Raw genomic sequence first — 16,036 nt, 5'->3', positions numbered from 1 at the left:
AAAGCAGCTCCATCAGCTCTCATCCTCCACAAAAGCGCCGATTTGCCTGAGCATGCAACGCCTCAAGCTGGTCAATAGCACCCCAGCTTCCTGCCACTTCTGCATACTGTTCAACCTATAAATGCAGCTCCTCATTACCTATCTTCTCTTTTTGTTCCCTATACCCTTCCCCATGAACTCTGGTCATCAAGCAAATCGCTCTTCTTACTCCCGATTCCAAGCCTTTCCTTTACTGCACTGAATGCCCTCTCACCATATTCAAATCCAGTCTAAAACCTCACCTTGTTGAAGCAGCTTTTAAATCCTAAGCACTTTTTGTTTTATAATAAATACACTTCCCATAGATTCTTGTTTGTCTATATTAGATTGTAAGCTCATTGAGCAGGGTCTTCCTCCTGTGTGTATCTGTACGGTGCTGTGTATATCTAGTAGCACTTTAGAAATTATAAAGAGTAGTAGTAGTAGTAGTAGTAGCCTATCACAATGGGGGAGGGGAGCCATGCAGCAAGCCTGGAGGAAGAGCCAAAGAAAGCCACAGCAGGATTTGCTCCCTCAGCCACTGTCCAACTCACTCCTTCCCGACCCGGCAGCTAATATTATACAGTTAAAAGGACTAACTGGTTAAGACTTTACCAACCGGTTAGCTGTTTAATATTTTACATCGCTAGCAATGCTGTGCCAGGGATCTGGGTTTAATTCCTGAGGCTTTCTTCTGCTCCTTTAACTGGCCGAGGATGCTGAGATGTCACAGCCATTGTATGACAGCGGCATCTAATGACCAAACTCAGGACACATGTGTACCAGGCTCTGAAAGGGGTCTGCCTGCGGCCCCTGATTAGGAACTAATACTGCAATGGTTGGGCAGCTGGAAGGAAGGAAGGAGAGGCTTAATACTGTGTGGAGGGGAAGGTAGCTGTAGAAGACACATGGCACCATGGCCCCAGCAGTTTTCAACTGAGCTGGAAACCTAAAGAAGAAAACCGCTGGACACAAAATGTCAGTCAGAAAATGGTTAGTTAGGCCCAAAAACAACCTAAAAAATGTTACCCGTTTCAATTTCTGGATCAATATCAAAGGTATCGTTGCCAGGGAAGATGCTTCCTTGCTTGTAGAACTGCTGACAGACTTTCATGGCCGTCTGCTCTGCTCCTTTCTTTTCATACGCATGGTTCCCCACAGAGACGTTACGCAGCTGCAAGTACTGAAAAACAAAGAGAGGGCTGAGCCCTTCTTCTGGATGCAGCAGCCAGACTGCTCCGATGTTTGCAGTCCCTTAGAACGAGGTTTCTCCTAGGTTGGACCCATGGCAAACTTATTTTAGTACGTTACTTCTGCTGCCAATCGTACCACTGAGTTCTGTACCATTTCACTTCATTCAGCAACGTAGAACACGAAAATCACAACAAAGGATGTGGACTTTCGGTGAGGAGTTCAGGGTCTGCTGTGTTTATCACAGAAGCCACAGAGAGGCACGAGTTGTCAGTCAAGGCCACCCTGGCACCCCTTCATTGCATGAGCAGTGCTTGGGAAGCAGTTTCATCGTGTACAGCCACCATACCCAGGCACTTCCTCTGCTGATAACAGGAACAAACTCAGGATGCTTTTTATGTTTCCTGGAGCGCAAATTCTCCCTCTTGGTATTTTGCTTTGATACTAGTTAGAGAAAGGGATTGCTCCAGTCATCGGCATGAAGAACTGCCTAGTTATGGCGAGGGTACATCCAAAGTTAACAATGTAGAAGTGCTGCCTAGAAAAGCAAAACAAAAAAAAAAAAAACAAGTAACAACTCAAATATGTTCAAATCAGAAAGTCCTTGTAAATTATAATGCAAATATTTATGGCATTCCAGAAAATTAAATCAACTTGTTTTGGTATGCAATAAATATATTTTTTTAAAGCTTTATATTTACAAAGATAACCAAGCCAACTACATAATAATCGTAGTCACTCCACACACTTAATTTCAGTTGACTTTTCACTACCAATCCTCACACGTTGGTTAGTTTGTCTCATCAATGGTGTCCAAGATTCATTTTCGCCTGAAGGTTATTCATTGGACTCTGGAATGAGCTGATGGTGTAAGCGCACTTCCCGGTGGACAGGTTCTACATCACATATGGTGATAACTGACTCACTGATTATACAGTCTCAGAACTGAATCCACATGAAAAGGTAATTCAGTTTTTACCACCGAGAGCTAATGCCACTACATGTCACACTGCCAGGGCACCGTAGGGGAGAGTCCACTGGCACTATCTGTACTGCTTCTGTTCTGTGGCTAAGCAGTGGTCTTTAGTTTCAGGCTTATCCATCTAGCATCTTTCATGAGCAACGATGTCAACAGAAATATGAAAGGATTCGTTTATATGCGCTTACTAATAAATAAAAAAGTTGTCATTGGTTTTGAACTTGTAATAAATAATATGGAGGTTAACATTAATCTACCGAAAAAGCTAATTGCTATCATCGTCTCCAGCTCTCTATATTCATTTCGCTACCCTTTTAATTTCATGCACTCATCAACTTCTTTCTTGACACGTCACATGTTTTTAGTTTTACTTAATAGAAAGGATTTATCAACCACAATGTTTTTGCTGCTTTGTGTTAGTGCTTTAATGTGGCTGTGCTGTCTGAGCAATTTATTTACAGATCATCTCTCTGACAAAGGTCAGTGACCTCTTTCAAAGCTAATCTTCAAAATGATTAAGTTCTTTCATTCCATGGTACCTTTGAACTAATTAAACATGACTTTTCAATTTCAAAAGCTATCATTTTCTCTCCGCACTGGAGGAATGCCAAGTCCACGCTTAAATCAAGCTCAGTCCTTCCTCAAAGGGGGGTAGTGTAGGATTCTGCTCTGCCGAGAACTAGGCTAGCTGAACCTGATTTAGAGAAATGAGGATGCACTAAACCATTCCTGGGACTGGTCATGCAGTGTAGACAGGAAATATGCCATGAGTGCCAGAAGCAAAGTACATGAAAGCATTTGAAAGATAAAATTACTCTGATACCGGGAGACCAGAGCATGGGTATCAATTTGCATTTAAACATTTTAAACTTCCTGCTGGGGTATTTTGCAATGAGACATTCACATAATACTACTGGTAAATTAAATAATATTTTTTTTTTAATCAAGAAACCTTATCCTTTTGGTATGTCGCATTTATTTTTTATTTGTGCAGATACTTTAAAGGGGCATCTATAGCAGACAAACTGATCCATCAAGGAACGGGAACTGGCAGAAGTTTTGTTCCCTTTGCGGAGACCTATTTTCCAGAGGATTCTGCATAGTCTATTCTTCAGCCATTAAAAAATGACAATCTGTGACAAATTCTGGGCATCTGTAAATGAATAAACATTATTCCCTTTGAAGCAGTGTTATCTGGAGGGGATAAAATAAGTGAATTTGCAGGATTGTTTCTCAATCCTGCCCTGCTGCATTCCACCCGTCCATCTCCCCCTCTCTTTCTGTTCTCCACTGTATCCTCCCTCCTCCTCGCGCCTTTCTTCGTCAACCACTACCCTTGCCTCCAACTTCTTCACCTCTCTTGCCTCCAAGAAAGCGATGTGTTGACCCGCGGCACGGAAGCACGGAGAGCGCGATGACGGCACGAACTGTCAGCACAGCTCGGGCTCAGCGTCCCCGCCATGCCGTTGCTGCCGCGCTCCCACAGCTACCAATCGGGACAGCTAGCAGATCCAGGAGGCGAGGTGGACAGCTCAGGAGTCTCCCAGAGGACCCTCTAGACTTGGCCCGTTTCTCCCATGTTTGGTTCTGAACTCTGATTCTACTTCACACCCCCCCCCCCCCCACCCTCAGTATCTATCGGATGTCTGCTGTTTCACCCTCTCTGCAACTCCAGCAGACTCTTGGCTCCTTCTGAAATCACTCATAATGGAAGCGGGAGCAAACAAGATGAAACAAAACAAAACAAAAACAAGAAAGCAAAAGAAAAGTTAAAGAAATATGTATATATATATATATATATATATTTTTTTTTTTTTTTTTTTTGTCTTGGCTCCTAAAAATTGTCTGGCATCCAAGTTTTCTAAATATTCTTCTACCCCCACCCATCACCACCATCTTCTTTGCAGCAGCTTGGCTCTACCTCCAAGGCAAATACAGGAGGATGGAACTGGTTACATCTCAGGGTCCATCTGCAGCAGTAAGGTTACCAGTCCATGGACCAAAATCCTGTGGTCCATGGACTGGGCAATTCAGGTCTATGAGGGCCACCAGTGGGTTGATTTTTTTAGGATTACCCTCCGCAATGAATATGCACGACATGTATTTGCACACAACTGAGGCAATGTGACTGCAAATCTATTCATGCATATTCATTAGGAAAATTCTGACAACCTAAGTGGTTGGTGGCCCTGGAGGACTAGATTTGCCCACCTCCTTCTGTACTACTAATCTTAGTGAGAGCGCTCCTTCACTGCACAGAAGAGGAGTGGGTTGCACTCAGATTGCTGTTCCGTCCTTTAGTTAGGATTTATTGTTATTGTCTTTTTGGGTTTTTATTCATTTACTTCCCTTATTTATTTACCTCACTTTAAATACCAGCCACTGCTACCGGTAGACCAAACATGTATGTTCCTTTATGTTTGTTTAAACTTCTTCAGGTTTAACTATATTGCAAGCCTCTAAATTAACATATTAATTATAATACTCATTTGCATTTGAAATGTGCTCTCTCTCTCTCTCCATACCTGTTTTATTGCAAAAGCAAGGTGGTCATAGACTTCTGTTTGCCTGTAGACAGCGTAGGTGTCGTCTTTTTTGTCCATATATCCCTTCAGAAATAAGTGCTTAAAGGCTACCGTGTTCTCCTCCTTGAAAGCAACCACCATCTGGTTGCTCAGTCCAAATAAAACCAACTAAACAAAAATAAAGTATAGTTTGAAAATTTTGCAAATATAACATTTTCGCCCACACATTAGAACAATAAGACTAGGGGGCAGAGAAAAATGCTCTAACAAGATGAGAAGAAAAGCATCATGAGAAATGTGCACCTCTAAACAAAAAGGGAATAAAAAAAACAAAACAAAACATGTTGGCCCAGATATTAAAACTGCATAGCAGCCAATATTTACACATTACTGGCAAAAAAAAGCTCAAAATTTGAATCTGAATGTATTAAAAAATTTTATTCCGCTCTTTAACAAGCCAGGTGGTGTTCAAGGCGGATTACAACTAATAACAATCATAAAATCATTGACAAAATAAAACATAAACAAACATCACTGAATACAAAACAACATCAAGAAAGTTCTTGTGTCAGCTCCAACATTGTGCACGGCTTTTAAGGAGACAAAAATATAAGATCTACTGATGCTATAAAAACAGGCCTGAAGACGTTACCAATTTATCTTATTTCCCCGACCTGCCTCTTTATATGCCTCTTTAAAGAGGTACATTTTCAGCATTACTTAAAGGTGTCATGAGATTTGATAAGTTGAAGATGATCTGGGAGCGAGGTCCAAAATAAAGGACCTGTAACTGAGAATGCTCTGTCTCGTGTTCCAGTATACATTTTTGACTTCAAGGGTCTTCAAGCATAAGAACATAAGAAATTGCCATGCTGGGTCAGACCAAGGGTCCATCAAGCCCAGCATCCTGTTTCCAACAGAGGCCAAAACCAGGCCACAAGAACCTGGCAATTACCCAAACACTAAGAAGATCCCATACTACTGATGCAATTAATAGCAGCGGCTATTCCCTAAGTAAAATTGATTAATAGCCATTAGTGGACTTCTCCTCCAAGAACTTATCCAAACCTTTTTTTAACCCAGCTACACTAACTGCACTAACCACATCCTCTGGCAACAAATTCCAGAGCTTTATTGTGCGTTGAGTGAAAAAGAATTTTCTCCAATTAGTCTTAAATGTGCTACTTGCTAACTTCATGGAATGCCCCCTAGTCCTTCTCTGATTCGAAAGTGAAAATAACCGAGTCACATCTACTCGTTCAAGACCTCTCATGATCTTAAAGACCTCTATCATATCCCCCCTCAGCCGTCTCTTCTCCAAGCTGAACAGCCCTAATCTCTTCAGCCTATCCTCATAGGGAAGCTGTTCCATCCCCTTTATCATTTTGGTTGCCCTTCTCTGTACCTTCTCCATCACAACTATATCTTTTTTGAGATGCGGCGACCAGAATTGATCTTAAAGATCAAATTGGCTTATAAATTCTCAACAGAGTAGATATCCAATAGTCAACCTCATAGTGAATGATTTTATTTTAGTTAGTAGTTTAAAATGAATTCTGTATTTTATTAGAAGCCAATGTAGTTGATAAGGCAATTAGTGTAACTGGGTTTTAAAAAAGGTTTGGATAAGTTCCTGGAGAAGAAATCCATTAACTACTATTTATTTATTTATTTAAAATACTTTTGATATACCGATACTCAAGACTTTAATCAAGTTGACTTCGAGAATAGCATCTGCTGTTACTGGCATCAGTAACATGGGATCTACTTACTGTTTGGTACTTGTAACCTGGATTGGCCACTATTGGAAACGGGATGCTGGGCTTGATGCACCCTTGGTTTGACCCAGTATGGCAACTTATGTTCTTCTGTTTTTATGATATAAAACAGGAGTAATATGATTTCACAGTGGTGTGTTTGTCATTACGCGAGCTGCTGCATTTTGCACTAGTTATAATGGGTGTATAGTGTTTGCTGGAAGTCCCATAGACAGTGTACAATAATCCAGTCTACTTATCACCAGAGATTGTAAAACATTTTGGAAATCATCAGGCTCCAAAATGTGCACATATAAAGATTCAAAGATGAAATGCAACATCAAACATAATTCCATAACTCATGTGTTGCTGTACCAAGAAACCAGGGATTTTATATATATTTATTTATTTACTTAATATTCATAGTCTGCTGCATCCAAATCCAATCGATCAGACCAGATTACACAACGTACACACATAATAAATGGAGAAATTACTTACCTGATAATTTTGTTTTCCTTAGTGTAGAGACAAATGGACTCAGGACCAATGGGTTATGCTCCCCTTCCAGCAGATGGAGACGGCATTATGCGCACAGCTCTTGACAAAGCCAATGCACTGTGCGTACTGACGTTCTATGGCATACGGCACGCACAAGGACGTGCACAAGATGGCGCTGCCGCGGCCTACCACATGCTGTGCCAACCAAGCCTAAAGCAGGGCCTAGCCCACCGCGGGGCCACTCAACCTGCTCGGAAGCCCACTTCCCCTTATCCCAACGAGAGATAAATCTTCTTCTCTCTCTTTTTTTTTTTTAACTTACCTGGGCTCAATTCTTACTGGCTGAGCACAGAGACAGTCGCTGGCAGCAGGAGGAGAGGGCTTTGGCCATCACCACCGCACTCGGTTTCCTACACCCGCTGTCTTTCAGCTGCTTAAGCAGCAAAATCCATGCCGGGAACCGGCTACTGGACCAAGGCACAGCTCTGAGGGATCTCGGAAATCATCTCAGGAATTCTCAGCTTGGGAGGGGACTGCGGAGGTATCTCCGCAGGAGAGCAGGGCTCAATTTTTTTCTCCAGTTTAAATGTAGAATTTCTCCTTCCAAAAAGTACAGCAATCCTCATAGGGAGAGGTACCTCCACCATCTGCTGGAGATGGAGAAATACTGAAGGACTGAGGTCACTGCAGGGGAGCATAACCTATTGGTCCTGAGTCCATCTGGCTACATGCTAGGAAATAAAAAAAAGTTTACATCATCTTAACCAAATACACAAACTAAAAACATAAAAATAAACTCCAAAATAATACGTCTCGTGAAAAAAACCTTTCTAAAAAATAAGGCTTTGAGTTGTTTCATAAACAACTTATAATCTTCGTACCCTCTTAAAACTGGAGGTAAATCATTCCAAAGCACTGGGCTTATCTGCAAAAACTTGTTACCTGGGGGACTTAAACAAAAATTTGCCTATCAGAACACAGTGACTTTTCGGGAACATAAAGCTCAATGGACTCAGCCAGAGGATGGCCCTCACAATGCAAAGCCTTAAAAACTAAAGTATATGTTATGTGTGTGTGTATATATATATATATATATATATATATATATATATATATATATATTCATCAGTGAACCCTAATAAAAGGGTGAAAAAGGAGCTGTAACTGGAGCAGACTTCAATGCCTTCTTGCAGTCCAATGTGCAAGAATAGTTATGAATAATACTTTCCCCTGAAGAAGCTGTTTCCACAGCGAAACAGAGGCCTTTGTAGGGACAGAAAGAACACGGGATCAAGCAGAAGTATAACAGAGACTACACAGAATACAGAATCATCATTGGGACAGCACTCCTGTGAAACAATTACCAAGAATCCTTTCTTGTGGACTGTGGTTCAATTATATCCCCTTTTTAAAGAAGGTGGCATCCATGTGGCTCATTTACAATTCACTAAGTCCAGCTCTATTGCAAGCACTCTGTATATATTTTGACAATGTTTTATGTTGATACCTATATACACTATATATGCACAACACTATAGAGAGTTTAGAAGTGGTGTGAATGAGGAATGATTGACTTGGACAGGTGATAAATATATTTATATCTGTTATTGTGCCAATTTTATCTTTTGAATGGTTTTGGTATTATTTGCCATTGTATAATAAAGCTTGCTACATTAAGTATCTTTCAAATCTTTTAAATTATTAGTGGTGTTACTTACCCTTTTTTTGGGGGTTCTCTGATGGATATACCATTTAGGTACCCACATATTTTTATTTAAAGCCTAGATCCACTATATATATATATATATATATACATACACACACACACATACACACACACACACAAACAACATGGGGCATGAGCCAGTCTTGAACGAGTATCCCAGGGATTACAGGGCACTATTTCTTCAGGAGGAACTAGTCTCCTTCCTGGGGGTTGTGTAGGTGCTTCCCTGTCCTGATTGTTCCAGCATGGAAAACCTCTTATTGAGTTGAGCATCTCTACTCCACCTTGGGCTGGTTTCCCTGCTGCTTCACTGGAAACCGAAAAAAATCAAACCAACAATGAGCCAACAGGGAAGCCAACTTGAGGGGAGGGTAGATATATCCAACCCAATAAAAGGTGGTCCATGTTGGACCAATGAGTACAGGAAAGCACCTGCACACACAGCACCTGACACAGCTAATGGCAAACAAGATGAGCTTTAGCCCCCAGGGGGGATAATAGCTCCTCTTGGAGGAGTGGCATCCTAGGGCACTGATTCAAGACTCACAAATGCCTCACAGGTGCTTCCTTAATGTTCCTCCAATAGAACCTAATTTTAAGACTTGAAAATTCACACAATCCCAGATTTATTTATTTCCAATATTTCTTACCTGCACCCTACAAAGTTTGGTGTGGAGTACAAAGCAACATATATAATAAACAATCTAAATCAATAGCAAATAAAATGTACATAAAAACAGAGGGGCAGATTTTCTCGGGTTACCTGCGTATGTTACGCGTGTAGCCTTTGAAAATCTGCCCCTGCGCACACCAAGCCGGCGGTCCGGGGGCGGGTCCAGGGGTCAGTCCGGGAGCGGGTCCGGGGGCGTGGCGGCAGCCCGGGGGTGGTCCTGAGGCTTCCTTCATTGCAGCTGTGCAGGAGGTTCGCGCGCCGGCAGCTGGCCGGCGCGCGCAAGATACGCATGCCTCAGGCAGGCGTAAGAAATAAAATAAGGTGGGGGGGATGTAGGTAGGGCTGGGGGGTGGGTTAGATAGGGGACGGGAGAGGAAGATGGGGGGACTGAAAAAAAGTTCCTCTGGGCTCCCCTAGGGCTCAGGCGTGCGTGGTGCACAAGTGTGCACCCCCTTGCGCGCGCCGACCCCGGATTTTATAACATACGCACGGCTGCACACGTTATAAAATCGGGCGTAGATTTGTGCGCGCTGGGTTGCACGCACAAATCTACGCCCGCGCATAAGTTTTAAAATCTGGCCCAGAATATAATAAATAGTCAAAATCAAACAAACAATGCCCAATTCAAGCATAGGCTGCCAAAAGACGGACAAGATAGAGCATTAAGTGGTCCTGAAATTAAGTGGTCCTGAAATTAATCAGACAATTCAAATACTTTCTTAAACAAGAACGTTTTTAATGCTTTTTTAAATGTATTTGTATTCTTTAAGTTGCATATAGTTGCAGGCAGTGAATGCCAGAGTTGGGTCTGCTGTAGAAAAGGCCTTTGCAAGCATTTCAGCTAAGTGGGCAGCTTTCGGGGATAGGATATCCAAAATTCCCTAACTCGAAAACTGAAGGATATATATGGGGACATAAATCTTCAAAGGTGAATTTTAAAAGCCCGATGCACAGCAAAGCCAGGAGATACGCGCAGAAGTCGGGCCAGCACGCACTGCGCAGATTTTAAAAGGCGTGTGACTATGCTCATATCTCCTTGTGCACGCACAAAACGTTTTTCCAAAAATGGGTGGGGTGTGGGCGGGGCATGGGCATTCCTGGATTTTTCATTGAAACCAGCGCATAAGTATTTACGCACACAAGAGCACACCAAGGTCCTCTTCCGCGTAATTTTATTTCTGCTACGGATGGCGTGCAAGCCATGAAACAATAAAAAATAGGCTAGTCAGTGGGGTTTTAATGGTTGGGGCTAACAGAGTAAAAGGGAGGCTATTTGACTAGGGCGGTTAGAAAATCCTATTCTTTTATGTGGATGAACTGGGAATGAACTGGGGAAACTGGTAATTGCGTCGGCAGGCGTATCTACTAAAATTCCCCCACTTACTTGTTAGAGGCGGCCTTTGTGCATATGCACTCATAGGTTATAAAATGGCCACGTCCATTGGTGTGAGCCAGCATACGCGCGTACATGGTCACCAGTGCAGCTGTTTAAAAGTTACTGTCTCCGTGTAGAGCGATGCCATAGCAAGGTAGATTTTATTAAATTGTGAATGGTGACCGCTAATTTATATTGAATACACCAGTGTACCAGTTGCCAGTAGAGTTAGTGAAGAACCGGGGTGATGTGATCTAACATTTTAGTGCCTGTCAGCCTTCATATGGCCGCATTCTGAATAATCTGGAAGGATCTTAATGTACAGGATGGGAAACCAGTATAAAGAGAGTTACAACAGTCGCATCCTGATTGGATTAAAGATTGAATAACTGTCCTGAAATCATTGGAGCTGAGTAATGGTTTTAAGTGAGGGACCAACCCTTTGCTTGGCAAACAATGTTTTACCTACTGATTTCATGTGAGATTGCATAAATAAAGCTGATTCTAAAATTACCCCAAGATTTCGAACCTAGTTGGCAATCTAGATCTGGTAACCATCAAAAGTCAAAGTGCATGGCATGTTATTAGCAGGAAAATGAGAGAGAATGGTAATCTCGGACTTTTTTGTTAAGAGAGAGTTTATTTTGGCAAAGCTATGTCCTAACTGAAGTCAGACATAGTGATGTGAACTGTGCGGGAAGAGCCCAAGATGATGTTACAGAAAAAAAGAACTGGCTATTGTCTGTATACAATCTGTAGCAGAGGCCCAAACTGAAAAGCAGCCAACATAAAGGTGTTAGATAGACGTTAAACAATGCCATAATAGAGCAGAACTCTAGGACACTCTTCTCAGAACAGAATGGCAGGAGGAGGTGGAAGAGTTAAACTTAATCTGTTGTGTGTGGTCTGAGAGGCAGGATTTGAACCAATTCAATACCAGGACAGTTATTCCTGTGGAAGCAAGGTGGGATAACAGAATTGTATGATGACTAAAACAAAATAATAAACTCTTCTACAAGACATTCACAATCCTTCCTCTCTCGTGCTCTCTCTCTCTCTAGCACCCCTCCTCCCTCAGATGACATCCTCACACCCTTTCTTCAGACTCCAGAGACTTCTACCATCCACTGCGTCAGCAACAGGAGAGGCAATGGCAGCAGAAAGAAAAGCTCTGGCATTAGTGACAATAGCTGTGGCAGTCAACGGCTCCAGTGCTTTGCAGATGTTTCTGACCAAATAGGAAGCCCCCACAGAAGGTGGCAGGGCCTTTGTGTGTAGGCTCAAGGACCTGGGCTGATTACAGCTTCTTATAGCTTCAGTTGCAGGGTGGAGAGACACCTTAGAGGGATAGGGACAGTGGATGTGCACGAACCTCCCTAACCTGTTTATCACATCTCCAGTCCTCAAGAGCCACAAACAAGCCTGGTTTTCAGGATATCCACAATGAATATACATGAGATATATTTGCATATAATGGAGGCAGTGCATCCAAATATATCTCATGCATATTCATTGTGGATATCCTGAAAACCTGACCTGTTTGCAGAACCTTAATTGCCTGATTAAACCTGATTTATTCATTTCACAATGAAAAAAGGGACAAATCTCTGTTTAGAACAAGGAGGCCAGTTCTGGTTCAGAACTAATATACTAATCACCATTCAGAACGGTGCCTGGTCCCATAGTTCTGCATGGTGAGTGGTCTTCTAATTCTGAGCAGAGATTGGTTCCCTAGTTATGTACAGAGATTGGTCTGTTCTTTCCAAAGGAATAATGGAAGATATAGAAGGAGTTGTTAGCCTTCCTCCAGAAAAGCATTCCTAGTTTGATTCTCAGATTGGCTAGGGTTGGGGGTGATGTAAAGGTAGTCCCAGGAGGGGAAAGGAGTCACGGTCTTCCTTAAGACACTCAGTGGCTGGATTTAGATCCCATGGTACAAGGTTTCAGAAGGAGCCCTGGGGCATGGCTCCTGGTCTAGACTGGCCTAGGAACAGTGCAAGGATCTAGTAAAATATATTATACATATATTATACACTCTGTGCAGGCAATTTGCATACATAGTGTTGTGTCTATGTCTCATTCTGTTAGTATGTAAAGGAAGAGTGGTAGGACACATGGTCCATTTCACTGATCCATCACATTTTTACTAAGTGAAACAGGCCATATTAACTGATATTAACTGATGTGAAATTCATAAGCTATTGCTCTTCATAGATTCAATAATAATGTAATTAATAAGTAATATTTACAGAATATTTTTAAATGGGATTCATTATTTATTATAGTCAAAAGAAATTTCACATATATGGAGACATGTTTTGATATAAGAAAAATCTGAAAAATTGCATTACACGATCAATAAACAATTATTATGCCGGGTGGATGGTGGGATTTCACTTAATTCTTTCGTGTTGCATTATGGTTGTTCCACACTGAACTGATACCAACCCTTCACATTTGTCACAATCTGGTATAAGATATATTTTTTTATTTAAAAATATGTACTCTACTATTCATATGTTGACATCTAAAGCCACAGGCAATATTCATTCCTTTGTTATATATTTTATGCAAATTTATTTCATACATATTCAATATGGATATCCTGATGACCCGATTGGTTGTGAGGTCCCCAGGACAGTTTTGGGAACCCTGTCTGAACACAGGAATTAATAGCAACGGGGGTGCTCAGCGTAGCTAGTTCTCTGCTTAACTCCTTTAGCTCCCCTCAAGATATACATGTCAGACAAACCCAAAGGAAACAAAAGCAAGGAATAGCATCTGTGCTGACATTTTTTGTAGGGGGATTTTTATATATAATTTAAATCAGAAAGAACTTCTGAAAAACCAAGTAAGCGCAGAGAGTCACATTTAAAAACAAAACCAGATCATGAGAAATTTTAAAAAAAAGGCTACTCACCTGAATTGTAACCATCGCTATTTTTAGAATTTGCAAAATAAGTTTCCAGGGTTTTCGTCCTCGAGCTCGGAATTTCTCGCAGGGGTTCATGAAAAAAAACTTCACTTGTCTTCTAAGTTGATCTTCCATAAGCAGCTGATGAGTCACGGCCGAGCACTGCTTGTAAGAATATGGATTTTCATGATCAGCATGAGAACTGCAGCTGTTAATAAGCACTTCAGGGTTTTCCATTTCTGTGTGTGTGGGGGGGGGGGGGGGGGGGGGGGGGGGGGGAGGGGGGATGGAAGGAGGTAAAGAGAGAAACAATAAAAGCAAATAAACAATCAATTTTCCTAACATATTTGAAACTTTACATTTTTATTTATTTCTTTTTGTCAAATAATTCAATTCCTTTTGGAAAGATTAGACAACTGCAAGAACGTGTCTTAAACAAGCACCAGAATCTGTTCATGTTTCATGACAAATCTTTGGTGAATGTGTTCACGATCATGCACGATACAAAAGATGATGACCTATGGTTACCAGCCAAATAAATGGAATCAAGTCAGCCAAGAGTACAGATAGCACGGTGCAACAGATTTGGTAAGAACATCAATGTTTAAATAAATATTTTCACATTTAATTTTATATCGTTCAAAATGATTTAAAAAAAAAAAAAAAAAGATCCACAGCACCTACTTGTCTTATCATTTCACTTATGTACTGTACATAGACAAGTTGCCAGGGTATTACTGGATTTCTGAATATTGTCATGCCTTGCCCATTCCCTCCCCCCAAAAAATGTTAATCAGGCTTAACAGCAAACCACCAATACATAATAATAATACTAACAAACATGCCAAATCACGTGTACACTCTGCAAAGTGAATCAAATTGCTCACAGAGCCATATAGTACAGCACTGCATTAGCCAGCATCTTTCCCTTTACACATGTGACCACAGTAAGGGTGCTGAACAATTTATTATACAACAGCCTGAACTGGTCAAAATAATAATTTTTAAAAAAAAAGTTACTCTTTTTCAACATATGGTTACCTATCCACATTCTGATCCCGGCTGCAAGAGAAATTAATGTGGTGGGGGAAAATGATGGCTTACTTATTTTGTTGGTGTTATAAAAGAGAGTGAACCCTCATTGGACACTGGCTTTATTTTCTAAGCCAAATCCTCTGACATTGTTTTGATTTCTATGGCTTAATAAGAAAGCCCTTGCCACCCCTCACGCAATGGCCCGTCGTTGCTCTCTATGCACAGGGGAAAAAGTGTGAAACCAGAGCCGACTTCTCAAGGACTGACCTCGCTTGCCACCACATCGCTCATGTAAGGACAGAAAGAAGGCTTCTCACAGCAACCTTCCTCCACCCTCCCCCTCCCCTGCCTGCGACACACTGCAGCACGGAGATGTGTCCGGATCTTCCCTCAGAAGAGATCGGAAAAGAGTCTTTTCATCCGCCAGGCTGGCTTTGCAGTGCGCTGCCTACGTCGCTTGAATTCGAAAGCCCGACAGCATTAGCAACCGATGCATCCTGCCACGGCAAACAACATACCTGCAGCCGCCGCCGCCTTATCTCCCAGCCGCCAAGGAGATGACCGGCTCCGGCGAATCAATGATCGTCTGCAGGCTGCAGTTTCAAACCTGCTTCTTCAGCCCAGAAATGAAACATTTCTCCTTCCCCCATCAAGATCCCTGAGCAGGAGGCAGACTCGGCTACCCAGATCACAACCCAGCACAGAGTCCGGGCCGGCAAAAAAAGACACGTGACTCAGAGAGGCGGGGCGGAGCTAGAGTCGGGGGTGGGGGGGCTGCTAGGGCAAGATTGCTAGGCTAAGCTCCACCTCCTCCTCGCTCTCAGACTCTAGTGACACTGCCTACACTAGTAGTGACTGCCCATCCGGTTTTTATATACTGGGCCATTCAAGACCGCTCCCTCTTATGCCCACTGCATGTAGTGCTACCGCAACCCTTATTATACAAGGTTGCTCCTTACTTCATATGCTGTGTCCAGTGCCAGCAGGGGTGGCCAATCTTTCGCACATCAATAGGCCAATGCAATAAAGTGCGCGTAAAACGCATGCCTGCAAACTGGGCACCTGTTTTTTAACGCATGCACATTCAGCTCTTTTGGGAGCCCAATGCAATAGGTGAATGAGTTGTCACGCTAAAACGGACGCGCTAGGGATAAATTATGCATCCCTAGCCGGTCCTTGGCATCGGGCGCTCAGGAGATGAGGCTCTGTACGAGTTACCAAACAGACGCTCAATTTACGAGTGTCCATTTTATCCTGCAGCAGCAAATTTACTGGCACAATATACACACACAATATACACGGCCTGGAGCGTATATATTGTGTATGTTTATTGCTTGCCCGG

General features: G+C 42.1%; 1 protein-coding gene across 1 annotated transcript in view; it reads right to left on the bottom strand.

Annotated features, from left to right (window-relative positions):
* Window positions 1-15,414, bottom strand: part of MCOLN3 (mucolipin 3) — a 43,735-nt gene extending 28,321 nt beyond the window's left edge. Inside the window, exons 1-4 of the mRNA XM_029618380.1 lie at window positions 15,213-15,414; window positions 13,666-13,898; window positions 4,714-4,881; window positions 1,048-1,201 (exon numbers count right to left, since the gene is read on the bottom strand). Coding sequence (XP_029474240.1) covers window positions 1,048-1,201; window positions 4,714-4,881; window positions 13,666-13,896 — 553 coding nt within the window. The 5' untranslated portion in view covers window positions 13,897-13,898; window positions 15,213-15,414. The remainder of the gene's footprint in view (window positions 1-1,047; window positions 1,202-4,713; window positions 4,882-13,665; window positions 13,899-15,212) is intronic.
* Between the last annotated feature and the right edge of the window lie 622 nt (window positions 15,415-16,036).

The sequence above is a fragment of the Rhinatrema bivittatum genome, chromosome 10 (genome assembly GCF_901001135.1).
Source record: "Rhinatrema bivittatum chromosome 10, aRhiBiv1.1, whole genome shotgun sequence".
Classification (NCBI taxonomy): domain Eukaryota; kingdom Metazoa; phylum Chordata; class Amphibia; order Gymnophiona; family Rhinatrematidae; genus Rhinatrema; species Rhinatrema bivittatum.
Note: the sequence above shows the minus strand (reverse complement) of the source record. Positions and strands in the feature narration are given on the sequence as shown.